Source organism: Rutilus rutilus, assembly GCF_951802725.1.
Source record: "Rutilus rutilus genome assembly, chromosome: 14".
Taxonomy (NCBI): domain Eukaryota; kingdom Metazoa; phylum Chordata; class Actinopteri; order Cypriniformes; family Leuciscidae; genus Rutilus; species Rutilus rutilus.
In genome coordinates, this window is record NC_140219.1 from 36,182,416 (window position 1) to 36,200,515 (window position 18,100).

General features: G+C 35.6%; 1 protein-coding gene across 1 annotated transcript; it reads right to left on the minus strand.

Annotated features, from left to right (window-relative positions):
- Positions 1 to 376: 376 nt before the first annotated feature.
- Positions 377 to 5,187, minus strand: LOC311303161 (zinc-binding protein A33-like). The gene is made up of 6 exons (XM_084429472.1): positions 4,547 to 5,187; positions 2,452 to 2,547; positions 2,018 to 2,248; positions 1,878 to 1,900; positions 1,678 to 1,796; positions 377 to 1,294 (listed from the first exon to the last, which is right to left on the minus strand). Exons 1-6 carry the CDS (start codon positions 4,940 to 4,942, stop codon positions 747 to 749), a joined length of 1,413 nt encoding a protein of 470 aa, XP_084285598.1. The 5' UTR covers positions 4,943 to 5,187; the 3' UTR covers positions 377 to 746.
- Positions 5,188 to 18,100: the final 12,913 nt, after the last annotated feature.

Consider the following 18,100-nt stretch of genomic DNA (forward strand, 5'->3'; position numbering starts at 1 on the left):
TGTACCAACAAGGTTTAAAAAACAAAAGGTATATTTTGGTTGCCCATGGTACAAATCATATCCTTTAAGGTACAAACTGGAATGGAACAAATTTGTTCCTCTATATTAAGGTACAATTTTGTACCAGTAAAAGGTACCACCCCAGTGACAAGGGTTTCTACCTTCTTTGGTACAAAATTGTACCTTTTTTTCTGAGAGTGGGGAACACACGGCAGGATCACATGACTTTGAACAGGGGATCACATGACAGACATGAAACGTGACCAAGACAAGACCAAATCGTGACAATAGGCCAAACCTGAGAAAACGGCACCATCTTGTAAAAAAAATAAATATATATATAGAAAAGAAAAGGCCAACAGAACAAAAGTCTGTTAACAAAGACTGCATCATTTTATAGTTAAATGGCTCTGGGATAAAAATAAATTGCCAGTTTTAATGGGTTTCAATGTGGAAAGTTTTGTCCTTGAGGTCCTGAGTGTAAATATTTTGTGTAGAATGTGGAAAGGAAAGAAGACAATTCTAATAAAATACACACTTGTGCCAAAATTGATGCAGTTGGCATTAACACAGGACTTTTTTTTTTTTTTACTGAAAGAGACAAACATGTCCTTAAGGAAACACACGGGTTAATTTGGTTCTAAACTTTACATTGAAGTGTGATTGATCAATGAGACCCTTTGATTACAGTGTTATTATTGAAGCATAATTTGCAAAACTGTATTAATCTAGAAGCAGAAGCAGATTTAACTGTGATTTTCTGCTGTAATAAACAGTTTAACTGGTAAGATCTTCAGAGGAGAAGTTGTGCAGAGATTATCTAAGAATGGAAAGACAGTCTCTGTGAAGGATGTCCTGAATCTGCGCAGACAGTCTTTAGTTACAGGATCAGAGAATGACACTGTTCCTCTGTCATAGTCCAGCTGAACTCTCACACGCTGAAGCTTCTGCTTAACAGTGAAGACAGTGCCGCCTTGCTCTGGGGATTGTGAGATGTATTTGCTGTTCCTGTACCACACACACCAGATATTAGACTCAAAGAAATCCTCTCCCTTCCTTTGGTGTGATGATGCTGTTGTTATTCCAAGACCCCAGCGTGTATTGTCTCCAACCTCCACATCCCAGCAGTGTGTTCCTGAGTTAAAGCCCTCAGATCCCAGGACACATGGATACTCATCAAACCTCTCTGGATTATCAGGAAGTGTTTTATCTCTATCACTGTACGACACACTGGTCAGATCAGCAGAGAGTGTGAGCCAAGGAGCTGCTGTGTTTGGATCCAGAGTCAACGGAGCTGCAAAGAGAATAACATCAGATTACAGGATGAAATATGATGTATTAGAAATGTAAATGTAAAACATTTTTCCTTTGTTGAAAGAGATCATAAATCATGCTATCATAACAATGGTCTCTCAGTTACTGTCAGAGTGGATTGAGGCTTCAGGTTTAATATCAGTATTCAATAAACACTATTGTATCCTAATATATAAACATAGACCATGAGGAATAGACTTTTCATTATGAGTTCGCTGTATGATCTGATGATTTTCTGAAATACAGTTTAGATTCACTTAGTAATTCAAGTGATTATTAAATATATTTCTATCAAATGTTGATGTTGTGTGTGTTTATATGTGAACTATCTTCTGCACTGGTGTCAAATCTGCTGAGACTCACTGTGTTGGACAGTTTCCAGCATCTTCTTCCAGACTCTGAACGGCAGGTTACCCAGATAACGCGACACATGAATCAAAGCTCCAGAACTCATCCGTGGATCCGGCTGTGAGATCTGGACTCTGAGGAACATTCAGGAGTCAGAACTGCAGTGAATTTGAGTTCAGATCCACTGAGAGAAGAGATACGAGCAGCTCACTTACCTTTCCATTGAGGCCTTAAAGTTCTGGAAAATATAGAGTTTGAAAACATTTTAATATCTTATCAAACACTCTCAGTGTCAGTGAGTCTCTCTATACAAGTTGTTTTCTGCACAAAGAATGAAGCCAGATTGATTTGTCACCTTTAGAAACGAGACGTCATTGTCTTTCATCATCTCCTCCATGTCTCTGATAGTGTGTGAAAGAGCTGAGATGTGTGTGTTCATCTCCTCCAGCTTCTCCTTCATCCTCTGCTTCTTCTGCTCCTCTTCCTCTCTCAGTGCAGTGATTGTAGCTTCTTCTTCGTCTCTGAGAAACTGATGAAGCTTCTCAAACTCTTCTTTAATCTGACGCTCTGTGTGCTCAGCTTGAGACTGAAATCAAATCACATTCACTTCAATCATCTCAATCAACACAAATCTCAGATACCCGACATATAACGGATCCAGAAGCAGAAGCTGCTCGTCATTTACAGAAATAATCAACTGGAATACATTATATTAAATATATCAATTTATAACGGTATAAAGTGATCCTCCAGCTGTAATGAAAATGACTCTTGATTCTGTTTCCTCACATTGATGTGTTGAGCTGTTTTCTTAAACTCTCCTTTCTTCTTTTTATTGTGTTGAAGTTTCTGTTGTAAGGACTTCAGTGCTGTATTGAGCTCCTCCTAGAATTGAACAAAAATACATTAAACACCAGATTACAGTGAAGAGAAGAAAATACAGTGATATGATCATACAATTCTGTGCAAAAGTATTCACCCCCACCCATGACAATGTTATTTACTGAAGCAAAAAAGTTATCCAATACTAACTGGGCCTGCGTGATAATGTATTTGGCCCCATAGTTACTAATTCCTCAAATCTCTGAAACTGTATTTATAATGTTGTTCAGCTGGACTAAACACAGCCAGTCCTGATCACTGCAGCCCTGTTCAATCAAATAAACACTTAAATAGGACTTTTTCAACAGCATGAAGTTGGTTAAAAGGTCTTAAACAGTAACAGTTCCCCAGGGTTTCAGTTCTTGGTCCCCTCCTCTTCTCCATCTACACTACATCACTGGGACACATCATACAGGCACACGGCTTCTCCTACCACTGCTATGCTGATGACACACAGCTCTTCCTCTCATTTCAACCAGATGATCCCACAGTAGCTGCACGGGTCTCGAGCTGTCTGGCGGACATCTCCACATGGATGAAGGAACATCACCTGCAGCTCAACCTGGCAAAGACTGAGCTTCTCATCCTCCCTGCCAATCCGTCTATACAACACGACTTCACCATCCAGCTAGAGTCATCATCAATCACCCCATCAAGGTCGGTCAGAAATCTCGGAGTAACGCTTGATGACCAGCTGTCCTTCACAGATCACATTTCAAAGACAGCTCGATCATGCAGGTTTGCACTGCACAACATCAGGAAGATCAGGTCTTTCCTAACTGAGCATGCAATACAACTTCTCGTCCAGGCCCTGGTCATCTCTAGGCTTGACTACTGTAATGCTCTTTTGGCCGGACTTCCAGCATGTGCAACCAAACCTCTACAGATGATCCAAAATGCTGCAGCTCGTCTTGTCTTCAACGAGCCCAAGAGGGCCCACGTCACTCCTCTGTTCATCTCTCTGCACTGGCTACCTCTCGCTGCTCGCATCAAATTCAAGGCATTGACGCTTGCTTACAGATCAATCACAAGCTCAGCTCCCTACTATTTTCACTCACTCCTACGAGTCTACATCCCTACGATCGATCAACGAGCGACGTCTCGTGGTTCCATCACAGAGAGCCACAAAATCACTTTCCAGAACATTCTCATTCACAGCTCCATGCTGGTGGAACGCTCTCCCCACCCTCATCAGGAATGCAGAATCCCTGGCAACATTCAAAAAACAGCTGAAAACCCATCTCTTCCGTGAGCACTTAACCTCATAAAAAAAAAAAAAATGCCTGAACTTTGTATTCTGAGCACTTCTTGCGTTGTTGTTGTTTTTGCCTCTTCATGATGACTCGCTTTATTTAGTCCTAATTTGTAAGTCGCTTTGGATAAAAGCGTCTGCTAAATGACTAAATGTAAATGTAACACACTATTGACAAAGGTGAAAGAAACTCCAGGAATAATGATGAAGACGGTGATTGAAATACACCCGTCTGTGATGGATTACAAAGCTATTTCAAAGGCTCTTGGACTCAAAGAACCACAGCGAGAGCCATTATATCCAGATGGAGAAAACTCGGCACAGTAGCAAACCTTCCCAGAAGTGGCTCAAAGTCACCAAAGGGCCAAGAACAACATCGTAGGAACTGAATTTTCTTATTTCCTATCAGAAAATGCTGAAGCACAATATCCCATCTTTAGTCTGCAAACTGAAGCTCAAATCAGTAAATGTGAAACTGAAGTAAATCAACCTCTGAACGGCTCAAAAAAGCACAATTGAGATGATGTGGCAGGACCTTAAACAGGGAGTTCATGCTTGAAAACCCTCCAGTGAGGCTGAACTAAAGTTGTCCGGTAAAATAATGATATCTATAATAAAGGCTCCACTATTTAGTATGAGACACAAAAACATGAGAAATCAGGATGGGCAAATACTTTTACAGCACAGTAAATGTCATATAAAGTTGAGTAAAGTAACACTGAAATAGTAATGCATGAACATTAGTCTTACCTTGTAAGATGAAACCACTTCACTGATGGGTCTGAATGTGTGATTGGTGTGTTTCTCTGAGTCTCTGCACACTAAACACACCGGCTGTTTGTCCTCCAGACAGAAGAGTTTGAGTTTCTCACTGTGTAAACTGCAGATCTCCTCAGATCCTGATGAACGTTTCTCATTTCTCTCCTTCAGGAACGACTCACACAAGTTTTTTAACGCCAGATTGAATGGAGGATCATCTTTTGAGGATCTCCTCCTGCAGACAGGACACTCCTGAGTTTCCTTAGTTTTCCAGAACTGTTGTAGACACTCTTTACAAATACTGTGACTACAGGACAGAAAAACAGGAACATTGAAGATTTCATAGCAAACAGGACAAATATAATCATCTTCTGCTGCTGAAGCCATTTTCACCGTTTGAGTCTCGCAAACTAAACTCTACTTTCACTTCCTGAACGACGGGTTTCAAAAATGAATCACGATGAGAATCAAAGATCTGCTGTCGGTTCAGAAATGAACATCACAAAAGTCCTTCTGTAAAGTTTTTCTCTTTGTTCTCCATTGATTGCTTATTCTTTATTGCTTTTGTTGAGACGAAGTCGGTGTGACAGAAAGGAGAAATAACAAGTCAGTCTCTTCCTGGTTAGTGTTGTAAGAGGGAGGAGTTTATGATCACCTTTGGGTGTACAAACAGATCAAACAGGAACGTCAGGATTTCTTCAGGTAAAATGTATTCAAAATGGACCTGCATTGAAATGTTAACAAATAATGCTGTGAAACTTTGAATAAAACACAAAAGAACAAATAAAATACAAAACTATCAATTACAAACAATCTCAAAATGCTTATACGTTTTATTTATTGCTCTTTCAGAGAGTTTCTCCAGGTCTGTCATGATCAAATCAAATTGTATGTAGCACATAAAAACAGCAGTAGTTGGCCATTGTGATGTACAATAGAATATATATCTAAAAAAAGTAGAGTTTTTGGCATAGCAACAAGACACTGATTGGTCGAAATCGCTTCAGCCACGGAATTTTCCGAACTGACAGCGGGAAGCAGGCTAACGTTACACATCTGCAGCGCAGTCGAGAGTTTATTTGATCAAACTTCAAAAGACAAAATTTAACGTTAATTATTTAGCGAGTTAAATTAAATTTGCTCCAAATGCTTTTTAGCCATTTGACTTTTTTTAATGCAATTATTGACTAGTATTAAGTCATCACGTGTAGGCTACAATATATAGCGTTTGTTCTCCATTATCCACTATAACTGTTAAATGTTAACTTTGCACAGCAACATGAAACTGATTGCCCAAGGTCGCTGCAGCCGTTACTGCATTTTCAAATAGACCGGAGAGCGGGAACTTCAGAGCACGAGCACGAGCACGAGCACCACCAGCACAACCACGGCTTCGCCCTCTATATCGTCAGAAGTACTTTAGTGTCAGGACTCGAATTATAAGACGAAGAGAAGAGGAAATTCAAAGGTGGGTTTTATGTTTATGTTTAACCAAATAAAAATGTATAAAACGTTACAGCTACTCCTAGTGTACTTTACATTAGTCCACAATATTGTATGCGGTTTTGGAACAACGTGATTGAACGCCAATGAACAGTGCGCAGATAAAATCACTCGTTCTGTGTTTAAATTAATGCGATTACCTGATTCTGTCCTAAGTCATATACATGTCATATACATTCATTTTACCATAGACCTTTGTTGAAACTCAGCTAATGTGTCTTTGATAGATCATGATGGGGTAATCTGCCAGTGCTGGTCTCACTCATCACACGTCTGAAAGTCTTCCTGCGTCCTCAGCTGAGGGCAAGTATCAGTACAATGTGTTATTTGAGTTTCTTAATCTTATGATATTCTTTTTTTCTGATGAGGTTGAATTTAAATTTCTAAGAATTCCTAAGACAAAATGTTTGCCATAATGACAGAGTGATGTCAGTCTTGATAAAGCACAGTAACTGCACTTCAAATGAACTCTGAAAGATTTCTGTCACTTAACTGACAGTATATTCACCTAAAACTCTGACATTCACAAAGTATGGTAGCATACAGGTACCTAATGTCAATATGAAATGTAACATGCAAAATGGCAATGCAATGTGTAAAATGGTAATGAATTTCTGTATTTATATTTACATTTTCTATACGATATGTGCAACATCTGGAGCAAAAAAAGAAAAATATTCAAAATCAATAATATAATAATTTGCATTACTACACTAGCTTTAACATACAATTAAAACATACATTTGAAAATGTTATAAGTTCAAAAATAAAAAATTCAATGTATTACAGAAATTAGATGTTTAAAATGTTAAAGCAAATATTATAGCAAAATTATAATTTAGGTTATTTTTCCTAGTTGCTTTTACACTCAAAGTTAAGGCACTTGATGCAGTGATCGGCACGGAATCCTTTTTTTAAATCCACATTGAATTTTGCCACGTTCGTCGCGGGTATTTAATAAAAATGCAATCATAAGTGTCTTAACTGTGAGTGTAAATGCAATTAAGAAAAATAGCATTTAAATTATCATTTTGCTACAATTTTCGGTTGAACATGTTAAAAATAGGTTCATTCTCGTGTGTTGCGCAGCACGTTTGAGAAAGAGGTTTGTTCTCACGTGTCAAGCATGTTCGGTTGAGCTTCTGAAATCTGTTCATCATATAAAGCGATCATGTCTCGTCAGAAAATTGTAACTACGGTAAACTGCTCGATTCAAGTGGATTGGTCTTATGATCTCTTTATGAACTTTTTGAAGCATCAGAGTTTTAGTTGCATGGACTGTCAATGGAGGGACAGAAAGCTCTCAGATTTCATTAAAAAGATCTTCATTTGTGTTCCGAAGATGAACGAAAGTCTTACAGGTTTGGAACAACATGAGAGTGAATAATTAATGACAGAGTTTTTTAATTTTGGGTGAATTATGCCTTTAAACATCTCTAATCATTTTTGTAATATGTTTATATTATATGTTAAAACAAGTGTAGGAGATGGCTCATTTAATTATATTATTGAATTTGAATTGTCACTTTGCCCCAAACATTGCACATATGGAAAATGTAAATTTAAATTAGAAATACATTGCCATTTTATATATTACATTGCCATTTTGCCACCTGTATGCTACCATAATAAAGAGATCGTAAAATAATTTGAATTGAGCAGTTTAGTCCAAGTTTTTCTGTAGAGATACGATCATCTTATATGATGAACATTTAATTTAGGCTTTGATTCATCAATTCACACATCAGTTGCGGTAAACGAAAGCTCAGGCATGTTTGCTAGACGTGCGAGAACCGATGATGTTCATTCTCGTGTGTCTCGCAGCACGTTTGAGCTTCCGCTAGAACCACTGAGGCTTGTTCTCGCTTGTCAAAGCAAGTGCGGTTGAGCTTCTGTTTGTTCAATGTTTAAATGTGAATAAAATCCTAAATTTAATCTGTTTATTATACTAAGCGGTAGTCTCTTCAGACATTTTTTTACTAAACTTCTCAATTCAAATGGATTAGTTTAACATTTTACTTTTCTGGGTATTTTATATGAAGCTTTAAGTGAATCATTTAAAACTTTGTGGAAAATGTAAAAATGCAGAAAGTTTTTTTTTTGCGTGAAAATTGTTTTCTTATCTGCATTTCAGTTATTCCAGAAAATGGACCGAATGCATGCTGTGTTTGATTTAAGGTGTTTCCAGGATTGCTTAAAGGTATAGTTCAGCAAAAAAAAAATTTATTCTGTCATTAATTACTCACCCTCATGTCATTCTGAACCTGTAAGACCTTCGTTTATCTTCGGCACACAAATGAAGATATTTTTGATGAACTCCAAGAGCTTTCTGTTCCTCCATCGGTAGCCTACGCAACTAAAACATTCAAGCCCAGAAAGGTAGTAAAGACACCATTAAACTAATCCAAGTGACTCCAGTGGTTTAACCTCAATTTTATGAAGCGATGCAAGTGCTTTGATTTGCCAAAAAACAACAACAACAACAACATAAATGACCTCCATATTTACAAAATAATATTATCTAAAGCACATTCACGAAACAACACCCGGTCTTGAGTCAACACAATTCGCATGCGTCGTAGTGCTCCCCCTACTGGATTGCAGGTCAGTATTTTCATAAATAAAGTGGTAAATTGTGTTTTTTGCCAAAACAAAGCACCTGCATCGCTTCATAAAATTGAGGTTAAACCACTGGAGTCACATGGATTACTTCACTGATGCCTTTCCTATTGTTCTGGGCCTTGAATGTGTTAGTTGCTTTGCTCCCAATGGAAGCCCTTACGAAAAAAAAGTATACTTCAAGTTCATTTTATGAAGTATACTTGAGTAATGTTCAAGTATATTTTTAAGTATACTTTATGTATTAAGTATACTAATGTCAATATGTACTAGTAGTAAACTTGTAAGTGTACTATTTTAATACCGCTTGGGACTAAATTGGCCCACTTGAAGTATATAAAAGTATATGTTTAAGTGTACTATAAGTGTAACAGTAGTAAACTTTAAGTGCACAACTAGTTCATAATTATGTTTCTCATTTGTACTGCAAGTGAACTTATGAGTATACTAGTAGTTTACTATTTTAATACTTGTAGCAACTTTGAAGTATACTCTCAGTAAACTACTAGTTTAGTAGTTTTATACTACAAGTTTTCTTTAAGTGAACTTAACATCATACTTATAGTTTACCATTTATATATTATTTTTGCTCTTTCGGTGTACTCTCAGTAAACTACTAGTTTAGTAGTTTTATACCGCAAGTATATTAGAAAATTTTCTTTTAGTGTACTCTCAGTAAACTAATAGTTTAGTAGCGTCATGCATCCTTTTTTATCAACACTTGAATGTCTTTAAGTTTCATAAAGAAAGGCAACATTTTAAACAAAATCACATTTTTGTCAAAGACTATGCGTTGATCAGATTCAGAACGATGATCAAACACAGATGGAGTAAATCGAGTCCGACACCCCCACAGCTTCAGTCGTTTTCTCTTAATGGGTTACGCTTCATTTGGAAACATTAAGCAGTTTTGATTTACAAGCTGTTTAATGTTTGATTATCACATTATTTTACATTTGAGTGAGCACTCTTCTATCACTTGTTTCAGCTTCTTCTTCTCCTGTGTTTTGATCCGGAGATTCTGTACTAGAAGATGTGTCATAGCGCCCCCTACCATATACCAGTGAAACAGGCTTGTGCACAATTCAGAATTGAATTGAGAATGACTCCTTAATTCCAATTCAATTCTTGAATTTGAATTGAATTTGAATTGATGTCAAAAACAGGATCTAGAATTACAATTCGAATTTGAATTAAAGGAAGCAGAATTGCAATTCAACAAAAATTCAAAGAAATTCATATACATATTTTAAGTGAAGTGTTTAACAATGAAGCTTTACAGTATATGTCAGATATGATTGCATTATAAATTATATTAGTTTGTACAGGTTACTTTAAAAGGATATGTTTTCCCCTAGCAATGAATGTTAAAAGCACTAGTCACAGAACAAATAATTAAGTTTGATTTATTGTAATTGTAATTTTGTGGAACATGATGGAACATGACTCCATTTCCCAGAATGCTTTACTTTAACCAAATATTTAAAATGGTTGCTAAATAATTTGAGGTGGACATTTGTTTGAAAGCACAATTTGATGGGCAACACTGGACTTTTTAAGTTTCAGAAGTCCCTTACAACTTCACTCTGCACCTGTTGAGAGAATCTTTAGTGTTGCAGGAAAGATATTCAGACCAGAACGGTGCAGACTCAATGAAAAAACATTTGAGGAGCTATTGAGAATGAGATGCAACAGTGTTGCTCAGTAATTTTTTTGCATTTGGAATAAATGATAACTGCATTTACAACAACTTTGTGTTTGTGTGATTACTTTGAAATGAAATGAAAATTACATTGGAACAAAACTAATTAAACAACATTGAGGGGGTAATTTATTTCAAGAATTTGATCAATATCTATTTTAGAACAAAATGTATGCAGGGTTGAGGAGTAAATAGTTACGTGAAATGAAATTTCTGTTATTAAATTACAAAATTAATGTAATTGTATTTAGTTGTATTACTGACGTAAAATGTTTAATTCAATTAGTTACTAATCAACTTAAAACGAAATTGCTTTGCATTGATAAAGTTGTCCAAATAAAGTAATCCAAACCACATCTATAATGGGTAACTAATAACAGTAAGCAATAACATTTCCAAAGTAACCTTCCTAACACTGAATGCATGCAAGACTCAATACATTCTTTCTGTTGTGTGACTGTGGAATTGCTTTGAATTGCCATGAATTTAATTCCACTTCCTGTCATTCCAATTCAAATTCAATTCAATGTCCTGTGGGGCGGAGTAAATTCAATTCAAATTCCAATTCATGAATTGAATGGAGGCCAATTCTGAAATTCTGAATTTTGCACAAGCCTGCAGTGAAAACATGAATAGCTGGAAAATTCAGTCAATGGCGGGGAAAAGTAGAATTAGAGTAAATTCCTATGTACACCTGTGGACTTTTCTACACAAAAATTCAGATACGCAGATTTAGAAACATATCTGTTTTATATCAATATTTTAATCAATATTTTCAAACAAAGTTTCATAAGACTGTATATGAAAACCGATGTAAAAAAAGTATATTTAATAGGCTACTCGATCAAAAGAGTTAACACAACTACAAGCCAAGTATACTTTGAGTAATTTAACTTTTAAGTATATCTCGATCAAAAGATTGAGTACAAGTATAGGCCAAATATACTTGGACTTTTCTCTCAGTATAAGTCAAGTACACTTAAGTGTAATTAAGTATATTTTTGAGAAGTATATAAAATGTAGACTGAAAGTATGCTTTCTTCTTTTTAGTTGAAAAGAAGTATACTAATAGAACACTTGAATAAACTTATTTTCCATGTTTATTTTATTTACTCTATAAGCTATTCCACCCGAAAGTTTGTTACTACATAAAGCTGAACATGTTAGTTTATGAGACAGTGTGTAATATTATGTTTTTTTAAAAGTATTTAATAAGCTACTCAATCAAAATAGTAAACACAAGTACAAGCCAAGAATACTTAGAATACTTAATTATAATTTTAAGTATATCTCGATCAACAAGTAGAGGCCAAATATACTTAGACTTTTCTGTCAGTATAAGTCAAGTATACTTAAGTGGAATTTGAAGTATATTTCTGAGAAGTATATAAAAAGTAGACTGAAAGTATACTTTCTTATTTTTAGTTTAAAAGAAGTATACTAATAGCACACTTGAATAAACTTCTTTTTCGTAAGGGAGGACAGAAAGCTCTCAGAATTTCATTAAAAATATCTTCATTTGTGTTCCGAAGATGAAGGTCTTATAGGTGTGAAATGACATGAGGGTGAGTAATTAACAAAATAATTTTCATTTTTGGGTGAACTAATCCTTTAAGTAAAATTGTCCAATGTGTTGAGGTTGGCTAAGCTGAAATCCATTATAGAAGCACATTACATGGATGCCAAACGAGATGTTGCAGGATTTGTAGTTCACCCAAAAAATGAAACAGTTGATGGGGCCCCATTGACTTCCATAGTATGAAAATAGTATGAAAAATATTCTATGGACGTTAATGGGGCCCCATCAACTGTTTCATTTTCAATTCTCAAAATATCTTCTTTTTTGTTCAAGTAAAGAAAGACACTCAAACAGATTTGGACCAACTTGAGGGCGAATAAATGACTTTCAGTTCTAGGTGAACTATCCCTTTAAGTCTAGAGGTCAAATTTGAGCTTGTCATTGGGAGTATAAATTTAATAAATTTACGTCTGTCTTTCCTAATATTGATTCTTCATTACGTTCAGGAAGAACCGGCTACATCTCAACCCACTGTGCAGATCTTGGGAACTTCTTGACTGGACGGGTCTTCAGTGAGAGGAGAATCTTCAGCAGTGTAAAAATGGAGGGATCTGAAATTGCCGAGCAGTTCGGGTGGAGGATGGTGTTTAAAAAAAAAAAGTTAAAGGGATACTCCACTTTTTTTGGAAATAGGCTCATTTTACAGCTCCCCCAGAGTTAAACAGTTGAGTTTTACCGTTTTCGAATCCATTCAGCCGATCTCAGGGTCTGGCAGTACCACTTTTAGCATAGCTTAGCATAGATCATTGAATCGGACAGGACCATTAGCATCTCTCTCAAAAAAATGACCAAAGAGTTTAGATATTTTTCCTATTTAAAACTTGACTCTTCTGTAGTTACATCGTGTACTAAGACCGACGGAAAATGAAAAGTTGCGAATTTTCTAGGCTGATATGGCTAGGAACTATACTCTCATTCCTGCGTAATAATCAAGAAACTTTGCTGCCGTACCATGAGTGCAGCAGGCGTAATGATATGACGCAGCGCCTGAAAATAGGTCTAATAGGTTAGACAAACTTAGTCCCGGTCACATTGGAAGTTACCGAGCTGGGGACTATTTTCAGGCGCTGCGTCATATCATTACGCCTGCTGGACTCATGGTACAGCAGCAAAGTTTCTTGATCTAATAATGTTAATGGATGACTGAATACATCGATGCTTTTATCATGACTGTGATATGAAGCAGTTCAGGATTGCTAAGAGACAGCTATCAGCTCCACACGCGACGCGAGTCCCGCAGATATAAAAGGAATATGGACATTTCATTCTACCGAACTACACGCAGAATTACTACTCACAGGTCAGTTTACTAGACAAATTAAACTTATGAGGTAATGCAGCGCTGTTTCACTTGGTCTAACATTACACTATCACACTAAACTGCATTTGAGTGTGCTGCATTTGAATGTGTTGAAATGTATGTGTCAACGTTAGTTTGTCTGTACGAGACTAGCAGTAAGCTAGATCAACATTAGAATAACATACAGATCATATTCTAACATTTTATCATTGTTGAACTATATAATATTGATTAGTTTTATGTAAATGTGCTCACCTGTTTAATAAAGTACATGTAGGAGTTGTCGAAGTCTCGGACGTGGAGCTCTCGTTTATATACTGTCTATGGGAGCTCTCGGCATCTCGAAAACACAGCGCTGATATTGATTCTCGGTTTAGTTCTCCTTTTTTATCCAAAGTCTGCTTGCCATGGTCCATAATGTTTGAACGAAACAACAACAGCGTGCAAATAGACATTGCGAACTACACAGTTGTGCGCGTCAGTTTGGTTACTATCAGAGGGCTCTGGGTCATAGCTCTGGTTGCCATGGCAGCACGAGCGGAAACCAGAGACAACACGGATATGACGGCATTGACGGCGACAAAACGGAAATAAAGGCCCTGTCCCAATATTCACACTACGCCCTAAGGTCTTCCTCGAAGTGGACACTTTTTGAAAGTGCACTTAGTGGAGTAAGTGCGCAAGGGCCCGAAGCTGTGAAGAGCAGAATTGGGACAGTTTTGCACACGTCACTATCTACGTCACTTCTGTTGTGATCAGGAGAGCAAACATGGCGCTGGCGTAACTATGGACAAAATTGGGAACTAACAAAATTTGAAATTCGCAAGATGGCTATTAAAAAAGGGAAGTATTTAGCAAAGCAAAAAAGAGAAAATGAATCACAAGTCATTAAAGCAATATTACATTTACAAATAAAATCTAGCGGTAATCTTAATGAACATGAGAAAGAAAATCTGATTTTATTACAAAGTCAACTAGACGACATATACATAGAAAAAACTAAAGGCGCCTTTGTTAGATCTAGATGTAAATGGATTGAAAAAGGAGAGAAAAATACAAAGTACTTTTTTGGATTAGAAAGGAGAAATGCGGAATATAATACAATAAGTAATTTGTCAGTCAATGGAAGTATTACCAATAATCATAAGGTAATTTCAAAACATGTTGCTAGCTTTTATCAGGACTTATACTCATCCGCTTCCACAGGTTCTGGCAGATTCTTTTTTAAATAACATCTCAACAAATTCTAAGAAAATAAATGAAGAATTTAGAGAGATTTGTGATGGAAGAATTTCCTTACCTGAACTGGTGGAATGTGTTAAACTTTTAAAAGACAACAAAACACCCGGGAATGATGGCCTAACAGGAGAATTTTATAAAGTATTTAATGACAAACTTTCTCCTTTCCTGCTATCTGTGTTTGAAGAAGCCATTGAAAAAGGTGAACTTCCTCCGACTATGAAACAGGGCGTGATTACTTTAATTCCCAAACCAAATAAGAATAAATTACACATTGAAAACTGGAGACCCATTAGTTTACTCAACAATGATGCAAAGTTATTTGCTTTAATTTTTGCCAAAAGACTTAAACATAGCCTGAACCAAATTATAGATGAAGAACAATCTGGCTTTATGCCCAAAAGACACATAAGCAATAATATACGTTTAATTTTAGACATGATAGATTACAGTGACCTCCTTCCGAATGATAGCTTCATACTATTTATTGATTTTTATAAAGCTTTTGACACCATCGAGCATAACTTTATATTAAAATCTATTTCATTTTTTGGTTTTGGTAACTATTTTTACAAGGCAATTCAAACCTTATATAATGGGTGTTCTAGTTCTGTTAAACTGAAGACAGGCACATCAGAAAGATTTAGTATATCACGTGGTATTAGACAAGGCTGCCCAGTGTCTCCATTTTTGTTTCTCTTAGTTGCTCAGACAATGGCTACACACATAAAAATGTCTCCCTTTTTAGGAATTAATACTGTTGGTAAAAAGTTAAAAATTTGCCAACTTGCAGATGACACAGCCATCTTTTTAAGTGTCCGGAACCAAATTGGGACTGCAGTAAATAGTATCAAAACATTTAGTGATGTATCAGGATTGGTAATGAACATTAATAAATCAGTGTTGTTCCCCCTGAAAAATTGCAATCTGGCCAGTCTTGATGAAATACCAATTAATGAAAAAGTGACATATCTTGGAATTGTAATTTGTAAAAATAAAGAGGAACGTCATAAGTTAAATTTTGATCCAATTGTTAAAAAAATACAATCTAAACTAAATTCATGGTTAATGAGAGACTTGTCTCTATTTGGCAGGGTCTTAATATCAAAGGCAGAAGGTATATCACGCTCTGTTTATGTTGCCTTATCACTGGATATCCCAAAAAATACAATTAAAGAATTGGATAAAATACTGTATGATTATATCTGGAGGAAAAAACCCCATTATCTCAAAAAATATGTTATCACAGGATGTAGAGACCAAGGTGGTCTGGAAGTGCTGGATTTTCATACTATAAATAATACTTTTAAAATTAAATGGATTATAGAATTCTTGAAAAGCCCTGACAGCATCTGGAACGCTTTTCCATCATATTTGTTTAATACTCTTGGTGGCATACATTTTCTACTGAAATGTAATTTTTCTATTGATAAAATTCCCTTGAAATTAGCTGACTTCCACAAACAAGCCCTTCTATCTTGGATATTGATCTATAAACACAACTTTAGTCCACATAGATACCTTATTTGGAATAACAAGGAAATCCTTTATAAAAAGAAGTCTCTGTTTTGTCGGCCATGGTTTGATAGAGGAATTCTGTTGACAGGACAGTTACTGAACAAAGATGGTTTGCTCATGTCATATTCAGAATTTCTTCAAAATTTTAACTTCCCAGTGACACCAAAAGAATACGCAGTTGTATTTGATGCAATCCCTACAGGTTTTGCTTCAAATTCTAAAACACATATCATTCACAGATATTAGTGTTGAATTTAATAGAATTTTTATTGGAGATACAGACATTACAAAAAAAGAATACACCAATAAATATATTAGAAATCAAATTTCGTGCTCGGTTCCACCTGCTGCAAAGTTTTTTTGGTATTCAACCATGGGTGATTTAAATTGGAAAAAGGCAAATACTACTATTTATAAATACTGTATTAATAATAAAATAAAAGAAGTTTCATTTAAAATTTTACATCAAATTTATCCTGTTAAAGATACGTTAAGAAGATTTAAAATAAACATAGAAGAGTCTTGTGTTTTTTGCCAATCAAATAAGGAGACTATTTTTCATTTATTTTATCACTGTATATACACAAAAAAAATTTGGTCTGATTTGGAAGAATATATAATCACAAAATTGAATGTAAACATCAGAATCAATATTTTTGATGTCATGTTATATTTTGATTTATGTGGTTTGTCCAAAAAATTTATTTTTGTTATTCAACTGTTTATTATCCTTGGAAAATACCATATTCACAAATGTAAATGGTCTAATTCACAACCTTGTTTTAAGGCATTTCATCTGGACTTTAAATCATATTACAAAACAATAGAAAACATGCAAAATATGAAGGCTACCAAAACATTTCATCTACTGAAGGATCTGCATAATTTTTAATTTTCCCCTTCTATTTATTAATTAATATGTTATTATCCTCTGGTCGGTACATACTGTACATTTCATTTTGTTGATCAGGTTGCACAGTATTTAGTGTTCTCTGTACCTATTGTCCTGTGTATTGCTCATAATAAAGTTCTTAAAAATAAAAAAAATAAAACATGGCGCTGGCTGCAGTTGCGGTATTCGCAGTACTCCTGCTAAAGTTGATCACAACTCACCACCAGTTTCTTACCAGAAGAATTAGAAACCGCAGGAGAAGAAGGCTTTTACACCGGATCCAAATATGTAAGCTGATGCCCGACCAACAGGTAAATGAACTTTATTTTACATTTCAATGTAACGTTACCGTTCATTTACGAGGCTAATGTGTGTGCTGCTAATAACACTGCTGTTATTGTGTCACGAAATGCAGTTTTAAGAATTTTTCAGTCGAAAATGTAGTTGATTAAAGCTCAAATATGTGATTTATTTATAAAGATAGCGCCTATTTTAAAATTTTATCCGACGTTTTCGGGGTTGTGAGGGTTTCTCAAACTCGGTCCTGAAGGGCCACTGTCCTGCAGAGTTTAGCTCCAACCCTGATCAAACACACCTAAGCAAGCTAATCATTGTCTTCAAAATCACTAGAAACTCACAGCTAAGTTTATTTGATCAGGGTTGGAGCTAAACTCTGCAGGACAGTGGCCCTTCAGGACCGAGTTTGACAATCTTTTGAATGAAGAAATGAATATCTTTTTTTACTCTTAGCTACCAACCTTTCTGTTAATGTTATTCATATTAAAACAGTTTTTGGCTAAGATAAATTGTGATATAACCTAAACTATGAAGTGATGTAGACTATAGGCTACTGCATTATACTGAGAGCTGTTCCTAATATTTTGTCAAAATATCAAGTGTGGCAAAATATCAAGAACAGCTCAATATAATTCAGTATAGTTAACATCACCACCACCACAAGTGAGTGTCCAAAATTACAATTCAACTTCCTTTAATAAATTCAATTATAAAATGAATAAAAACTTTTTCATGGTGTGATCTGTTTTCCTAAATCTGTCATTCAAATTATTTCATGGTGTGATCTGTTTTCCTAAATCTGTCATTCAAATTATTTTTTTGTCTTTTTAAGTTTGGCAGACTGATCAGGTATGCCAGGCTGAATCATACCATGCCTGTCCTTCTGGTGTATTTTG